At 39.1% G+C, this 14026-nt stretch overlaps 1 protein-coding gene across 2 annotated transcripts in view; it reads left to right on the top strand.

Annotated features, from left to right (window-relative positions):
* dachc (dachshund c) overlaps positions 1-14026 on the top strand; it is a 60681-nt gene that overhangs the window by 21203 nt on the left and 25452 nt on the right. For both annotated transcript variants that reach the window (XM_084396172.1, XM_084396171.1), the window contains exons 2-3: positions 98-213; positions 5175-5297. In XM_084396172.1, coding sequence (XP_084252298.1) covers positions 98-213; positions 5175-5297 — 239 coding nt within the window. The remainder of the gene's footprint in view (positions 1-97; positions 214-5174; positions 5298-14026) is intronic.

Genomic DNA, 14026 nt, shown 5'->3' with positions numbered 1-14026 from the left:
CAACTTGTAATGTGCAAGCAGTGCATTGGCTTCTAGATGGGCTGTTACATGTTACCAAAATAAAATGCTTGTCTGACATTGTGTGTTCATCTTTCAGCTCCAGACCTGGCAGACCTCCCAAACGGACCCAGAGCGTGACATCGCCCGACAGCCCTCACGTCCTGCCCCACTCTGTCTCTGGACTCATGTCCTCAGGAATGATGTCTCACACTGGTAAGAAAATGAGGAAATGCTCCTACCTCGCTGTTACTGCCAGAACAAATAAATATCATTCCTTCAAAAATTAGAAAAGCAGGATTCATAATTAAAAGTGAAAGGAGAATAGCAAAATGAAGAAGTCAATTAATTGTTTAGATGAAGACGTGTCCTAACCAGATGCAACACAGTCAAATTCCGGCGGCAAGCAATTTGTCTGTTTACAACAGATGCGAAAAGGCTACAAGACGCAACAAAATCAATCACAAATCACAGCCAATCAGAAGAGCGCGTGGGCGGGCTCTCTTCCCATAAACACACTGCTGTCTCCCGCTTGCAACAAAATAATCAAATTAATAAAAAGAATTAGCCACGTTAACATTATTCAAAATACATACAATCCTTTTCATAGAATGCACTTGTTTGTTCACAAAAAGTTCTCATTTTTAACTTTATTGTTTCCTTTAAGTCAAAATCTGAGGTCAATTATTCATTGTCTCTTTCAATATGTCATGTTGGACTTTAATATCCATAATAGTTTAATTAAACAATTTTAGTATTGTACAAAACATACAAGTAATTGAGATAATCATTGAATTGTCAACCATGACCTCTCAAAAAAAAATTACACCAGTCGTGTATTGCTGCCATTTCTGGTTAGGACAAAAACTCTGATTAACAAGGAAAATATACACTCTAAAAAATGCTGGGTTGTTTTAACCCAATGTTGGGTCAAATATGGACTAACCCAATGTTGGGTTAAAAATGCAATTTAAAAATGGACAAACCCAGCCGTTGGGTTACATTTTTAATGTAACCAATGCAATTTTGTATTTTTGTCCATTTTTGATTTTGTCCAAAATGCAATTTGTCCGTTTTTAAACTGCATTTTTTAACCCAACGTTGGGTTAGTCCATATTTGACCCAACATTGGGTTAAACCAACCCAGCATTTTTCGCATATTGCGTCGTCAATTCGCATGTAGCTTGGCCACGGCTTTTGTGTCTGTTACAGGCATCTTTAGAGAGGCTGAAATAGGAAATACAGAGATTTATGTTTAGCTAGAGAATCAATCTACAATTGGCATACTGTTTTCTCAGCGTGTTAAGTATTTTAAAATAAAGCTAACTTTAGTCCTCAGCCCTTTCTTTTATTTGCCTTTTTAATTCAGTTGCTTGAAATGATGTTTATTGTTACAAACCAGTTGCAGCCTGTTATGCTTCTGTGTCATTCACTTTAAACAGCACTTTTCTGAAGTGACGCAAATAAACAATCTGACTCACGCTGTGCTTTGGAAAAGCCCAAAGCCAACAAAACACAGCTATTGTTTCCACACTCACAATGCAGGTTTGCCCGAGGTAGTATGTAACCTCATCTTGCCAACTCTAATTTGCCCTTTATTGTGTTGTGATATTATGATAAAAACCTCTTAGATTTAGCCTGGAGATATGTTCACCTCTGCTTCTGTGGTGTCAGCTCTCCTCTTGTTCATGAGAGTGTCGTTTAAAGCATCACAAATTCTGTCCATTCTGCATGTGAAGCTAAATGAACAATTGCTGCCCGACTTCTAAGCTGCCCTTCTCTTTGAGTATGTGCGCGTACTCGGTCTGCTCATTACGACTTCTCAAAGAGTACCCCAGAAAGGGCCGCACATTTGTACTCGTTTAGAAAGAGCAGGTGATGGAGAGAGAAAGAAAATGCTCAACAGCACAGGCCTCTTTTATCTTCGGCAGAGGTCACACTATCAATGTCAGCCACAGAGATGGAAACTCAAAGGCCACTAGGGAGATAGAGAGAAAGAGAGAGAGAGGACAGTTTTTTCCCTCTTTGAGTGAATTGCAGACCGAGAGTGGGGAATGCTTTGATATCGTCCTCTTCACAGGCTGAATAGGGACCTTGGCTTTCATGCTCTGATCTTGACATTTAGTGAAAGCATTTGGAGAGCAACTGAGAGAGTGAGAAAAAAAACACCCCACTCCTAAAGCTCACTGCCAGAGCTTGCCTCATATTTGCACATAACTGTTGTGCATTGCAGCCAAATGCCAGCTAGCCAAAGTTACATTTCGGAGCGGTTTGCCCAGACTAGAGCGCTGATTTTTAAAGGATAGATTTTAAACGTGTCAGAACTGAATGGATACGTTTACATAGTCAGTGTTTGAGCAACCACATCTTACTAGAAAGTGTAGCTTCCAAATTGTGTTCGTACAACAGCGTAGTGTACCAACAACGTACAATACTGTTTGTATGAATAAGTCAAGCCAACGGTGTTGCAACGTTATTTAATAAATGAATCAGGCTATGGGGGAGCACTTTATTTTACAGTCCTGTTCCACATGTGCATACTTATTATAGCAACCAATTACTATAACTGGGTAATAATTTGGTACTAACCCTGAACCTACCCCTAAACCTAACCTCAACCCATGTAGTTACTTTATATTACTAGTACTTTCTTTGGGTAAGTACACTGTAAGTACACGTACTGTAAAATAAAGTGTAACCGAGCTAAGACACGTGTTAATTAACCAAAAAACAGCACATTTGGGTTGTGCTCAAACCACAAAACTAGAGGTAGCATTACTGATACAAAACAGTGACTAGATCTTTAAAGGGGTCATATAATGGTATGCACTTTTACAAGTTGATTGTACTGAAATGTGTGTTGGCAGTGCCTGTACACAACCATCATATAATGATAAAAATCCATCCAGTGTTTTTTTTTTTTAAATCTCTTTATGCCCCTCCCATGATTGTTAATTGACAGCAGAGTTTCAACACAGACCCGCCCTGAGCGAGCTGTCATCATAGTCCGCCATTGTTGATACGCTGGAGCAGAATGGCGTCTAAGCGATTGTGGTGTTCTGTTCTTGGGTGTAATAACGAACACAGCAGTCATTTTGATGTTCCTAAATCCGAACCGCTGAAGACGCAGTGGCTGAGTTTTGTTTTCAAAGGGAATATTCCCCACGATCAACGTCAATGCTTTCATGTTTGAGCGAATCATTTCTCACCAGACTGCTTTATAAACGAGGGTCAGTATAAAGCTAAAGTAAAACGTTTTTCATGACCATTAGCTGTAACATCAATCTGTCAATGAACTGACGTATACATCAGTAAACACATAGCGTTCGTATCTCACTACTCTACCCTGCCAGTACATACAAAGATAGATCAAAGTGACATTACGTTAACCAACCATTCAGAAACGTCCTGTTCGAGCCTTAATTGTCGAACTTCTTTGGGGCCGTCATCTTGGTCCGGGTCCGACTCAAGTTCAAATTTATACGGTTGCACAGATGTGTCCTCAGAGACTCCCGCTGTCATTCTTTCTCCAAAATATACCCTCAACTGTTGTCAAGGCAACACTCCACGTGTGTTGTGTCAAAACGCCCCACAGAAACAGAGGGGCGGGGTGAGCAAAGCTCATTATCATTTGTTTCAACTGTTTTTGACCAGGTAAAATGAGTGTTTTCTTACAATACTAATGAGAATTTTTAATTAAAGTATATTACAAACTTTTCATTTAGACCCTAAAGAATCATATTAACTTGTACAAAAATGCCATTATATGTTTCCGACGTTTCAGTATGGATGAGAAACTTTTGGAAAACGCCTGAAACCACTAATTTCATCGCGCAATTCTTCTGACTGGATCATTTTATTTAGCAAAATATCTCACCATTCACTGATGCGTCCAGGTCGCACTCATTCACCATATGCTTGGTCTAAAATGCGACTGCTCTCATGTAGAGATGCTCTCTCTACAATTCTACAATTACAAATCTCTCTGCAAATGTGAGTAAATTTTCGGTCATCTTTGCAGGACTGTGATATGAAGAGAGCAAAGTAACATATTTTAGCAACAGTGTGAAAGTGAATAGCACATAACAGGTACAATATCATTATAAACATGAATATCTATTAGGCTTGTTCGACTTCATGCAGCTCTGCGCAGACCGATCGGCGGCCGACTTGAAGCAGTGCATGCTGGTTAGAAAGTTTGTCCGACTTGAGACAGCGCCGATGCCACGTGACTGTGACGTATGCCATCAAAGTAAACGAACGGGAAACGAAAATGTAGGCTATTAGTGTGGACAGAGTGATGAACTTTAAAACACATGGTGATTAACAAAATAAATAACAGCTGTGATGATTAAATGAGCAGGTAACTGATTATGGTGGGAAAAAAGGAGAACACAAGAACGTATGCAAACAGGTGATTAAACAGACTGATAGAAAACGAAACCAAAACTAAGCATAACTGTGGGGGGCTATATTGAAGTGATCTCAATCTAAAAAATAAGTTTGACTTACTGAGATCTTTTTAAAGCTAGTGGAAGAGGAAAGAGATGAGTAGCAGTCTGAGTTGTGTAAAAGCAGCTCTCTGTGCAATGAAGGGAAGCTAATCTTCTAATTTTAATTGAATTATAACATGTGTGCACTGGGGGCAAAGTTACACACACACATACACACACAGTTAACAAGGGGTATTGGAGACTTGTGACAATGGGCAGGTGCCAGGCAGCTTGAATTATCAGCGCATGACAGGGGAAGCAGATCTCCACTTGAACAGATCCAGGACCTGCTGCCCAAAGCTGGTGTCTGAGGTTAGTTATACAGAGATACGTAGTTTGACTGACTGTAGAACAGTGATGTGGGTGTGATTGTAGCTTTGGGATGACGCTGTTGGTAATAATAGACCTGTTGTTATCATCTAATGTTACAGTGCCAGTGTATTCTTCTGTTAAATTCAATTATAGGATGTGAAATATTCATAATTGCTTTCACAAACGCATTTGAATGAAGCACGTTTATGGAAAAGCAGTGAGGTGAATCTGTTAACAATTATTCATATTCACATATTCTCACAAGATTTAGGGAACTGAAGCGATATAATTTTTTTAGGCTAAGAAAGGCTAAGAAAACGGAATGATTATGAATTAACACTCTTTTTTTCTTTCTCATTAATTCTCTGACAGGCCTAACAGCTGCCACACTTGCTGAAGCCATGAAGAAGAAGATCAAATTGGAGGTGATGAATAGTTACCATGGCAATAATCACGGGGCAGATTCTGAGAATGGTGACATCACCTCCAGCATGGGTAAGTGTCAGTTCCCTTCTTAATGAGATGCTCACATGTCAAGCCATTCCAAATGTTCAGACCCTACAAAGTCTGGCCCAGTACTAAATGCGGAAACAAAATTATTTGTAGCAGAGTTTTATAATTCAATCTTACAGTAACACACTGTCTGAAATGTTGTATTGCTATAGTGCTTCTCATGTTGTTGCCTACTTAAGTTGAATTGCTTGTTGTATTCCTCATTTGTAAGTCGCTTTAGATAAATGTGTCTGCTAAATGAACACATGTAAGTGTAAATCAGGGTTGGAAATGAACTGGGGCTTGGGGAAAAAATGCCACCAAAATGAAGTTAAATGCCACCATGACTCCAATATGCAGGTCCACCACTACTCTACTGTCCAGGCCCGTGAACGGGTAGAAGATCTGGATCATGGCCTGGATAGTGGAGCAGTGGCGGACCTGCATCATGGAGTCGTGGAGGACCTGGACTATGAAGCAATAGCAGGCCAGGTCTGTGGAGTAGTGGAGGGCCAAGCTCCTCATCCGCTTTTATTTATAGAAATAAAACCAAAACTAGACACGATACCTTGATCTCAAGTTTAACCTACTTGCTCAATGATCCAATCGCAAAGGTTAACAGCCCACTAGAAGGAAAGATTATCAGACCACAGCTTCAGCATGGAATATAGCACAAATGGATTAGTTCTATGCTACATTTATGTTGCTTCCCATTTTTTTTTTTCAAGCTTGAAATCTCCACTCCCCTGCTCATTGAAGTAAATGGAAAAGAATGACCAGTACATTATTAATAATTTTCTCATTTTGTGTTTCACAGAAGAAAATACAGGTTTGGAATGTCATGTGGCTGAGAAAGTGATGATAAGTATTAGAGGTCTGTGTGAATTTAGTCTGTGTGTCAAGTATAAAGGCCCTAATATACTTGTGGCAAACTTTTTCAGCAAAGTTCATTTACCAGCACAATTTCAAACTTTCAAAAAGATTTTGTTCGAAATAATGGCTCATTAGTCGTTCGCTGATTTTGCGAAGTACATCGGAGCAGTTTTCATGCAACATTTGTGATTTCATATAGTTTAAAGGAGATAATTTATGTGTAATTTCTGCACCAGAAAAAGCAAACTGCCTCAGTAATGATTGTTTTCAGGCAGGTTTTCCAAACACTCCCCTTTCTGTCACTGGTTGGACCAACAAGTAGTCCCGTCCCAAACTCATTGTCATTGGTTGAGCCAGTGGCGCTATGTTGGGCAACTCAAACATACAGATCTACGTGAAAGAAGCTCAGGACCACAGTATTTACATTTTTAAAACCAACTTAGTAGAACACAATGCTTACAAATAGCTAGATCTGCACATTAAACTTGGATTGGAAGTATTTAAAGGTAAAAAAAAAATATATATATATATATGTGTAAATATATATACAGAAGCTTTAATAAAATAGAGTACTTGCCATTATTCTATGATGCAGTGCTTATTTTTCAGAAACTGTGCATTGTAAGCAGATTTAAGCGAGAAAATACCATGAAAATGAGGTTGTGACCTTTCTGTGGGGAAAAAAAAGTGAAAACAGAGGCCAGGATGTCACAGCGAGAGGGATAAGTGTGAATAAGATTAGCCAGGTTTTACCCACAGATGCTAATAAGGAAGGGCTTTTTTTTATCTTCAGCAATTTAGAGTGAGAATAACCTTGAGTGTGGACCCTTGGTGTGGAATATTAATATAGCTGAAGAGAGCTGAGTGGTGCAGAACCACTCTCTCTTTTCAACTCTCTTTCCTTTAACATTCTAACCATCTTCGAAAGTTCTGTCTCTTTCCATCTACCAGGTTTAGTGGCCTGTCATTTTAATTCTGACTCAAAGACAGCCTTATCTGGGGAACATATCTGAAAATATCAGTTTCTCATGCCTGTCTTGAACCTGAACCCTCATCCACTGATCATATAATTATTTACATTTGACAAACACAATCTGTTCCCAGAATAGTAGGCCTACTCTCAGTCTGAGAAATGTGATACATTTAAACCCTGAGGATTGACGAGATCTGAAGGGATGTGTGGCATGTATGAGTCTGGCCAGACAGATACGGCAGTGTTAGAGCGGAACTCCAGTGGCACTGATCCAGTTGGTGATTGGGGCACTGTTTTTAGCAGCTCCCCCTCTGCCCTGATTACCAGGATATGAGCTCATCTCTGGTTAAATAGAGGTTCTTATAACAGCTGTGCCCCCGAGCAGGAAGTGGAGGGCTCTGGATATAGTCACACCGTCCTGTCAAGGAGGAATTTGGAGAGGATGTGTCTTGTTGACATTAAACTGGTGAAAGATAACATGCAGCTAGTTAGACGTGTATAGTACACATTCATAAACTCACACACAAGAAGGGGTTTCTTTTTTATTCTAAGCAGGTTTAGCTGCAGGACACAAATTTTACAGAATAAATGATATTATCAAACTCAGTAAACCGTACTAATAATGCATACTACAGAAAAGCAGATGAGCACAGAATATGACGAAAGAAAGCAAAATTGTGTTCAGTGCAAATAAACCTGCTGCCTGTGTTTTATTAATAATGTGTAACGAATTGTGGGTTTTTTTGTGTGTTTTTTTAACTGTTGGTCCGTTAAGCCTCATTAAGCGTTTTCTTGTTTTTTTTATGGGAGGAAAATGCTTAACGTACAACTGAACGCATTGCATTCATATTCTGTGCTCAATTGCTTTTCTGTAGCTTTATTTGTATGGTGTTTTCTGAGTTTGGTCTTTTAATACCACTGTCTTAAACGCGTTGCGTTCATATTCTGTGCTTATCTGTAGTTTGCATTATTATGACCGCCGCTAGCGTAGCTAGCGAAAGCGGTCATTTAGGGATTGTCAAAGGTTTTTTTTTCTTTTTTTTTTCGTCAATCTACTGAATTTTCCGTCAACGATACCAGGGACACCGAAACACCGGGGAACATGAAATTTGGTGAGCATGTAGCCCCACTAGACTTTTACGGAAAAATTTCGTTTGGTCCCCGGGGGCCACTCCCCCCCCCCGCGCTGGGCCCCCCCAAACCCAAAAAATTCAGTTTTTCCTACTTGAACCGTGGAACCGAGGATGAAGAAATTTTTATGGTATGTTGGTCTTAAGGGCCCACATCAACCTAGCCCATAATCACTCATTTGTGATTTGCGCCCCTCCCATAAAAAATGAAAATGCAATATTATTCTGCTTTAATCGCCCCTATCTTCAGTTGAGATGTTCAGAACTGCACCATATTTCATGTGTATGATTAACTTGACATCCTCTGGGGGTATGCTAAGTTTCGTAGAATTTCATCCATGGGGGGGTATAAAATAAATTCATTTATGTGCACATTTAGTGACTGTACACTCATCGGCCTGTAGATGGTGCTGTTGAGCGAAGGGTTGCTGGTTTAGGATGATACTGTCACACACACACATGCAGGAATACAAACAAACGCAAGCATGCACACACACTGACATCCACACGCACAGACACACACCCATACACACACATACAAATCCACATGCACAGACACACACACACAAACACACATGCGCACACACACACATACACACACACACAGACAGACATGCACATACTACTACTTTTTTTAGGTATATACATAAACACGCAATACAGCCAAATTGCTCCACGTCATTTATTTTTGTGGAAAGCCAGTGCAAGCCTGAGCGGCGGTCATATTTTGTACCACCATGCGGTACATCTAGTTAGTATGGTGTTTACTGAGTTTGATAATATAATTTATTTATTTTAATATCAGTCTAATGAATTAAGCCATGTTAGCGTTTCAGAGCGTCCCCGAGGACGTGGGTTTCGTGACATCATTGCGTACAATAGAAGTCCCATTTCATTGGCTTGGCGCCAACCAATAAAACGGCTCCTTTGAACACATTTCACAAATTTTTACACATTTGTGACTACTTGTCTGCAGCTTCAGATTCAGAATACAGGCTTGTGACTATTGTCTGCGAGTGCAAATTTCAACATTCAACTTCAGATTTTTATTTTACAGGTTTTCACATTGGAGCTGTGAGTGTAAATGTTCACGTACAAGTACGAATATTTATTGTACAAGTTCTCAAATTCACATCTACGTGCTCTCGAGTTTTGCTACTCTTTTACCTTCATTTATTAATATTAATTTTATTAATGGTAATTTATTAACATTACCATAAAAACTCAAGATGATTGTCTTCATAACTTGAGTATTTGGTCTCTTGAGTTTTGATTTTAGTTATTTTTTCACTTTCATTAGCCAATAATTCAACATGCAAAACACATAATGATCATATAATTTAATGCATTCTTGGCCATATTTGTGTTTTATTTTTGAAGAAGAAGAAGAAGAACAAGGATATGTCACGCAACCTGTCTTTAGCATCTGCCTAATTTGGCCACCTTCTACAATGTGACAGCTGATTGGACACATGGCCTTTGACATTATCAAGAGAGTGTCCTCCACCACTTTTAAGCTAGATAATAATACCCATCCATTCTTAAAACTGCTTGTTCTATAGGGTCGCGATGATGCTGGATCTGTCCCAGAGTTTTGTGCCATGGGCAAGGAAACACCCTGGATACATGGCCTGTCCCTCACAGGGCAAACACAGACGTTCACATTCACGCCTACAGACAATTTAATGTCAGTTCACCTTTTGCACATGTCTTTGGATAGTGGGGTACACCAGAGAACCCATACCAACACATGGGAGAACATGCAGACTCCACATAGAACACATCCTGGATCGGCTGGGTCGCAAATCAGGGACCTTCTTGCTGTGAGGCGACAATTCTACCCACTGAGCCACTTTGCCACCACTAAATAATAAATAAACCTATTAATTCTATGCATAATATTTACAAATATATAGTTTATATCAGTTTTTTACTGTCCTTAACCTTAAGAAAAGAAAAGGCTGAAAAGAGAACGAGTATGTCATGGTTTCCAGGGCTGCAATTCCACAAGCACATCCACATGTCCATTAGAGCCTGTCTCTCCTTCTCATGGGATAGAGCTGACAGATAAGCCGAACTTCCCCAAAAATTGTAATAGAAAAGAAATGGGATTCCTGCAGAGCATAATCAGGGAAAAATTGGATGATAAAAGAAGAGCAGTTAATGAAGTGGAACATTTTCTCATTTTTCCTTTTAATTCCTATAACATATTTTTAGAATCAGCATAGGAATGAAATATGAATAAAGAAAATTCTCAAAGGAGTCACTGAACAGAAGATGACATCACTGGAGTAGTGTGAACTTTCCTCTAAAACTCTCCACTGATATGAAGTCATTGTTATGTTGAGCCAAAATGAATGACACTAGAAAAGATGACTGGGAGAACTGAGACAACCAGAAGTCAGAGGAAGTCCGTAACAAATATAGCATTGTATCTGTAATCACACCAGTATTATAGAAAATAACCAATAGCGATCAAATGATTGCATGAAGTGCATGAGGGACTTAAACTTTGATGTGCTCTATGAGATCAGGACCAAAGCCATGTTTCATCTCCAACTGAGCTGTAGGGATAAAAGAATGGTGCACTTTACAGGCCCGTAGGTTCATATGTGTCACAAAAATGTTTTATCCATTACTGCAAAATGCACAATGTAGTATTTACCATAGTCTTGACTCAAGAGTGATCAGGGATGTATTGTCACCTCTAATAAAACTTGTTTTAGGGCACTTGGGGATGAAATTAGGGTTGCTTTTCAAATCAAGTTGTCATATAGAATATAGTGACCTTTTGAAAAAAGGAGTGAAGCATGAGACAAACACAATGTGAGAAGACTCTGCTACTCTGAGTGAGCACTTTTTATAATTAGAGCCATAGACATTGGTGTGGGAGCAAAAGAGAGATCCTTTTCATAGAGTTTGTTGAGTTGAATTGAGTTGTTGGGCCACCTTGAAGAAAGAAAACATTTGAAAGATTTGCTAAAGTACAGAATGTTTGGTCCTGCACAAATTTAAAGGTCTGTACAAAATCAGAGCTAGTGAGTCCTGCCACACACTTAGGCCATTGGTTGAGCTTATGTTGTTAGGTTCGTGACCAAGAGATCACTGCTTGACATGGCCCTGTTAGCCCCTGCTGGCAGATGGGTTAATAACATAATGGTCTTTTTCTGTTTAGATATCATATACTTCACCTTTCTTTTTCTTTTTTTTTGTGGCAATATTCCCACACACTGACATACAATTAAGACAACATTTGAAATGCACTACTGATTTTTTAATGTGTGTGTGTGTGTGTGTGTGTGTGTGTGTGAGAGAGAGAGAGTGTGTACAAGTCTTTACTGTCACTTTGAATCAATGTAATGCATCCTTGCTGAATAAAAGTATTAATCTGTTTTAAAAAAAGGAAAAGAAAAAGTAATTGTTCATATTAACATTGACTCACATTGACATGTCTACATAATATGTATGCTTTAGCAGTGTTTTTTATTTTAATTTTATTTTGTACAATTTTTAATAGTCTGTGTGTATTTGTTTTGGTGCACATGTGTCGTTAGTTTTTTTTCACAGACTCTAGGTGTGTATGTTTTGGATTACATGCAGCAGATGCCCGATGCTCATTGTAAACACAAGTAATCACAAGCAGCTGGTCAGGACGACTGCTTCTCTGAGTCTCTGTGTGGCTGTGGGTGGCAAAAGTGTGTGTGTGTGTGTGTACTGGAAGCTACGGAAAATGGAAGTGTTGGAGAACGTATAGTTCAACAAACTGCCAGTTTTGTTCCAAGCAAATCTAATAATTCTTTATTAAGAATTAATTTTGAGCTCAGATTTATTTCTTGTCTCAGCAATAGAAAAAAAGATCATCTCTGTTTTTGCAGCCAAATACTGAAGATTAGCCTACATCCTCCTAGATTTTTTCATCTGCACATCAAAATATCTGCACCTTCATTAACTTTTCCCGAGACAGGCCCCAAAACCCTTCAAGGGCCTCACCATTGCTTGTTTTGTGATTATTTCCATAAGGGAAGTAACTCAACAGTAAGCACATGGAGGCATCATTAATTTCATCTTAAGGAGAAACGAGACTTCCGGTTTTCCATAATCCCCTCCCCCAACCCCTGCTGACGGGAATGTGGAAATTACTCCACGGTGTCTAACCACTACAAAGACCAGAGCTAAACGCACAGACTAAACACCTAGACCACAGCTGCTTACTGGCAGCCGCACCTTCGTCTGGGAAACATAAAGCTTGCCTATCGCTACTGTTTTATATCCGACTGTCAGGCTAGAACACGTTTAATGCCTTTATTGGGGAAAGAGAGAAAACAAATAGTCTTATCTTAGATTAATAATTCATTGGAGATGTTGTAGTGTGTGAGAAAAAGAAGTGTACACTGGGATTGATGCTATCAGGCCAACAAATGCTTCTCAGAAGTTGGCGTCTCTTCCTCTCACACACACCTGCCGGTGGTCTCTGTCTCAGGGGAGGTTGGCCTGAGGAAAAGGGAACTGCTGTGTTACCTGCAGGGGGTTACAGAACATGCCATGAGCAGAAACATTTATGACTGACATTAAAGTAGCAATAAAGAGGAAGGGGGTTCCAGTAGCACTGGGAAAATCGGAAGCAACGTTTCTGTGTAGTTAATTTAACTTTTAAAAGTTGTTTTTATTAGTATTTTGCATAAGCAAAAGCGCAAAAAAATATTTAAACAATAGTTGCTGTTTCGGAAAAGGAGAGGATTGTAAAGTAATTGTACCGGAATATAAAAATGCCTTGGCATAATTTGCCACTTTCTAAGAAAAGTGTACAAAATAAGGGCAAAACCTTTTACATTTTAAAAATAATTGTTTTCTTTGTTAAAAAATAGGCTATATGACCAAAAGAGGGTTGCAAATTTATCCTCAATTACTATGAATTCAAAAGGGGTTATCTAGTACCAACCGTTAGTTCATAGTTATTAAAGGATAATTCCGGTATTTAACACTTTGAGTCTATTTTGTAGTTTGTTTTGGATGAACAAGAGTGGTGGACAAAGAAATTTTGACAATGGTTCCTGTCTCGACTTTTTGACTATTTTATTATTGCCCATGACCGCTTTAGAATGGGAGTCTATGGCCATGCACAAACATGTCCTTAAAACAACCCTTAACGTTCGTTTTCAAAACTGTTCAACTCACCGAGTGGTTAGTGGTGTTCGTTGATGTTCCAAAACAAGTAGAGTAGCGAAATACAGTTTCTGTCATGTTTTATTTGGCATTTTGTAAAATCCCATTGATTTCTGTTGGAGGACTCATAGCTCGCAATGCTCGGTGATATTACTGCGCTACCGGGAACGGAAAAGACGCTTCAGACTCAAATATCGAGCGGACGTTTATACGCGGTTGTGAGGTATCTGAAAAAATAGTTCCACTATAGAAAAATAAACGGATTGAAATCATACATTGCGCCGATATATTTGTTTTTAATCATCAACGAACACCACTAACCACTCGGTGAGTTGAACAGTTTTGAAAACGAACGTTGGCCAATTCTAAAATAGTCTAAAAGACTTAGGTAAAGTTGGTTTTACATTCGCATATTCGCGGAGTTCCTCGTTCAATATCTCGTGAGCTGAATATTGTTACTACACAAATAACATTGTTTTAATATTTAAATCTTCCTCAAAACGAGCTTTCCTTCGGGTTTGCACTTTGCAGATGGTCCCTTCTTAGCAGCCTGCGCATAGAGATCAATGTATTTTGTCCAGTGCGAAGGAAAG

The sequence above is a fragment of the Rutilus rutilus genome (genome assembly GCF_951802725.1).
Source record: "Rutilus rutilus genome assembly, chromosome: 2".
NCBI classification, from domain to species: domain Eukaryota; kingdom Metazoa; phylum Chordata; class Actinopteri; order Cypriniformes; family Leuciscidae; genus Rutilus; species Rutilus rutilus.
The sequence above is the reverse complement of the archived record's forward strand: the minus strand, read 5'-3'. Positions and strand labels throughout refer to the sequence as shown.